Source organism: Cebus imitator, unplaced genomic scaffold, assembly GCF_001604975.1.
Source record: "Cebus imitator isolate Cc_AM_T3 unplaced genomic scaffold, Cebus_imitator-1.0 Scaffold135, whole genome shotgun sequence".
NCBI lineage: Eukaryota > Metazoa > Chordata > Mammalia > Primates > Cebidae > Cebus > Cebus imitator.
In genome coordinates, this window is record NW_016107450.1 from 3948709 (window position 1) to 3953109 (window position 4401).

Here is a 4401-nt window from a genome sequence, read left to right on the forward strand (position 1 = left end):
TGACCTCAGGTGATCCACCCACCTCGGCCTCCCAAAGTTCTAGGATTACAAGCGTGAGCCACCGTGCCTGGCCTATTTTTTATATTTTTTTGAGATGGAGTCTCACTCTGTCATTCAGGCTGGAGTGCAATGACGTGATCTTGACTCACTATAATCTCTGCCTCCTGGGTTCACGCGATTCTCCTGCCTCAGCCTCTTGAGTAGCTGGGATTACAGGTACCTGCCACCCATCCAGCTAAGTTTTGTAGTTTTAGTAGAGACAGGGTTTCACCATGTTGGCCAGGCTGGTCTCGAACTCCTGACCTCAGGTTATTCACCTGCCTTGGCCTCCCAAAGTGCTGGGATTACCACATGAGCCGCCGGCCAGGCTTAGAGTCTTCTTTTGACTTCTCCTTTTTCCCCATTCCCCACATGTGGCCTGTTTGCTTCTGCTTTGTTAATATTTCCCAAATTTGTTCACTTCTTTCTCCCGCTGTTACTGCCCATTAGATTACAGCATGAGTTTTTGCATTGGGTTCTAAGTTATTTCTCTGCTTTTCCCAACTCCCTGCAAATATGCACGGCAATGCAGGAAAAAAAAAATCACAAAACCAAAACAGGATTATAAGCAGAGATCTTACATGATGAAATTTGACTTCAAAATGATAGTTATGGCTGTCTCTTTGGGAGGCCGGGGCGGGTGGATCACCTGAGGCCAAGAGTTTGAAACCAGCTTGCCAAAATAGTGAAACCCTGTCTCTATTAAAAATGCAAAAGTTAGCAGAGTGTGGTGGTGCGCACCTGCAGTCCCAGCCACTTGGGAGGCTGAGGCAGGAGAATCGCTTGAACCTGGGAGGTGGAGGTTGCCTTGAGCCAAGACCTTGCCACTGTACTCCAGCCTGGGCAACAGAGTGAGACGCCATCTCAAACCCAAAAAGTTATCTAATAAATTCTTTTTCTCCCATACTTTTATTTTTAATATATTACTATTTTTTATTTAAAAAATTTTTTTAGAGACAGGGATCTTGCTATGCTGCCCAGGAAACTGGACTGCAGTGGCCATTCACAGACACTATCATAGCATACTGCAACCTTGAATTCTCAGCCACAAACAGTTCTCCCCACTCAGCCTCCCAAGTAGCTGAGACTGTAGGAACATGCTACTGTGCCCAGCTCTCCCATTGTTTCTTAAGCTCACTCTTTTCTGTCTTACGCCCTCACTGCATCACCACGGTTGCTCAGGCTAAGATCACTAGTGATTTCTTAAATTTTAATTAAATTATCAGACATGGTATATGACGCACCAGGCACATTTGGCACAGTTAATCACTCTTCTCCTAAATACCCTGTCTTCTCTTGACTTCCAGGATACCATACTCTTCTAGTTTCACTTCTTTACTGTTAGAAACAGCTCCTTAGCCTTCTTTCTGATTTGTTCTCTTCTCCTTAGTCTCTTAATATTGGAGTACCTCTGGGTGAGCCTTTGGATCTCTCTTTTTTTTTCTATCTATATTCATATGGCAATCTCATAACTTTAAATATTTTCCTTTTTTATTTTTTAAATAGAGGCGGTGTCTCACTATGTTGCCTAGGCTTGTCTTGAACTACTGGGCTCAAGTGATCCTCCTGCCTCGGCCTCCCAAAGTGCTGGATTTACAGGCATGAACCACCATGCCAGGCAAACTTTAAACACTTTCTATATGCTTTTAAGTATTTAATTTTTATCTATAGCCTACGCTTCTCTCCCTAATGTGAGACAGCTAAACCCAGATATCCAAGATCCATCTGTCCTTAGCCTTCACAAACTCAATTAATGTTAACTACATACTTCTAGTTGTTTAGGATAAAATCTTTTGTGCTATCTTTACTCCTTTTTGTCACACCCTAAATCTAATACATCAAGAAATCAGTTGGCTGTACTTTAGAATATATCCAGAGTCTGATCACTTCTCATTATTTCCTTTGTTACTACTCTGGGTCAAGCCACTGTTAATTCTCACTTGGATTATTGCAGTAGCCTTCAAACTCTTTTTTTCCTCATGATAGTTTGAATTTGTTCAGCAAACAGCCATCAGTCCTTGTCAATTGGACAGTCTATACTTTGCACTCCATTGGTTTTTTGGGTGTGGTTGTGTGACTTAATTTGGCCTGTATAATGTTAGCAGGTGCAAAACAAGCAGATGTGTTTGTGGGATTTAGCTTTCCTTTTTTTTTAGGATGAAGCAATACTTTATTTTTACACACTTTGACAGGGAGGTTTTCCATAAACAACCTTTCCAGTGGAGAACAGAGAACATGAAAATCAGCCTCCAGATGTCAGTAGCTGTGTCTGCCCAGGGCCGAGGCTCACCTTGCCCATGTGGTGAGGTGGAGGGGTGTACTTCACTTCCTTTATCAGTTTATCTTGTTGCTTCCAGATGGTATTCGTATGTTTCATCATTTTATACCAAAGTATACATACACTCTATGAAATCATCATATTCTATCTTACACTCTTTCTCTGCCCGGACAGTACCGATTCCATGTGCACATTCTATCCATTCTTTTTCAAAAGGATAGCATTGAGCAGGAAACTTGTAGGGCTGTTCAGCACTCTGGATTGTCCACCACCGATCTTGGTTAAGGCTGAAAACCTTTTCTGCATGTCCAAGAAAGGTATGGTGATCCGATGCTTATGCTGTTGTTTCTTGTCTCTCTTTTTTTTTTTTGAGTTGGTGTTCCGCTCCTGTTGCCCAGGCTGGAGTGCAATGGCACTATCTCGGCTCACTGCAACCTCTGTCTCCCAGGTTCAAGCGATTCTCCTGCCTCAGTCTCCTGAATAGCTGGAATTCCAGGCATGCGCATCCATGTCCGGCTAATTTTTGTATGTTTTTTTTAGTACAGATGGATTTCTCCATGTTGGTCAGGCTGGTCTTGAATTCCCGACTTCAGGTGTCCTGACCACCTTGGCATCCCAAAGTGCTGGGATTACAGGCGTCAGCCACCACACCCAGCCTTAGCTTTCCTTTCGTACTAGATGATATGTCCTGAAAAGAACTTGCCTCAACTAGCTGCTACATCTTAAGTTTAGTCTCTAGGAAAATTTAAGTAGAACTGACTTGAACTGAATTTACAGCCCTGATCGAAGCTCAGCCAAACCTCAGCCTGAAGCAGAATCTCCTAGCTGAACCAGCCTAGGTCCATTGAACCACAGACAATCTGTAGTCTATAAGTGTGAGAATAGTACCTTATTGTAAGCCACTGAGTTTGGGGGTAGTTTGTTATACAACATAGTTGTGGCAATAGTTGACAAATAATCCCTACAGTTTCTTTTCGGCACAGCAGCCAGAGTGATATTTTAAAAATCTGAATCAGATTATGTCACACCTTTACTTAAGATCCTTGAGTAGCTTCCCATTTCTCTTAGAGTGAAAGAGTATTTACAGTGATATACAAAGCACCATGTGATCTGCTTCCTGCACCCTCCGTTACTTCTCTGACCTCATCTGCTCATATTCTTTCCTTTCTCCCACTCTCCTGCTACACTGGCCTCAAACATTTTAGGTATGCTACCTTTGCACCAAGCTGTTTCTTTTGCCTGTGACCCTCTTTCCTCAGAAGCATGTCATGGCATCTCACTCACTTTCCTCAGGTCTCTGCTCAAATGTCACTGAGGCCTACTCTTACCACCCAATTTAAATGGCTCCTGGCATTCTACACAGCCTGCTCTTCTTTTTTTCATAAAATTTATGACTTTCTAACATGGTATATGATTTACCTTTTAAATATGTTTGTGTTTATTGCTTGTTATCACTAGACTGTAAGCTCCATGGTGATAGGGATCTCTGTTGCTTTTATTCATTAATATATTCAGTACCCTAGAATAGTTCCTGACACACAGTAGGCATCCAAAAAACATTAATTGAATGAATGAATGAATGAACCAATTAATAAATAAGTAGTAGTTAATAATTTCGTTTTCTAAAATGTCCACATTGGAAATATATGAATATAACACTCAGGTTTTAATTTTTTGCAGAAATGGCTATTCATACAAAGTGGCAGTTGCATTGTCTCTTTTTCTTGGATGGTTGGGAGCAGATCGATTTTACCTTGGATACCCTGCCTTGGGTGAGTATGTTTCATTAAAAAGAAATCCATGGCCTCCCAAAGTGCTGGGATTACAGGCATGAGCCACCGTGCCCTGCCAGGGGCTTTTTTTTAAAGAAATTTTGTAGTTGGTGTCATTACATTTGATGATTATAATTGTTATATATACACATGTCTTAAAAAGCTGTATGAGAACTGTGCACACTATACTATGTATATGGAGGTATTTAAATTTTGACACTGTAATTTTCAATGAGGAAGCTTTCCTATCACTTGATGTGTGATTGCCCTAAAACCTCTACAAAATCTTTCATGTCAATCCATGCATTCAAG

At 41.4% G+C, this 4401-nt stretch overlaps 1 protein-coding gene and 1 pseudogene across 2 annotated transcripts in view; one reads left to right on the forward strand and one right to left on the reverse strand.

The window, feature by feature from the left end:
* Positions 1-4401, forward strand: part of TM2D1 (TM2 domain containing 1) — a 53905-nt gene that overhangs the window by 29564 nt on the left and 19940 nt on the right. For both annotated transcript variants that reach the window (XM_017541597.1, XM_037743135.1), the window contains exon 4: positions 3998-4089. In XM_017541597.1, coding sequence (XP_017397086.1) covers positions 3998-4089 — 92 coding nt within the window. The remainder of the gene's footprint in view (positions 1-3997; positions 4090-4401) is intronic.
* On the reverse strand, positions 2191-2674 carry LOC108313267 (annotated as a pseudogene).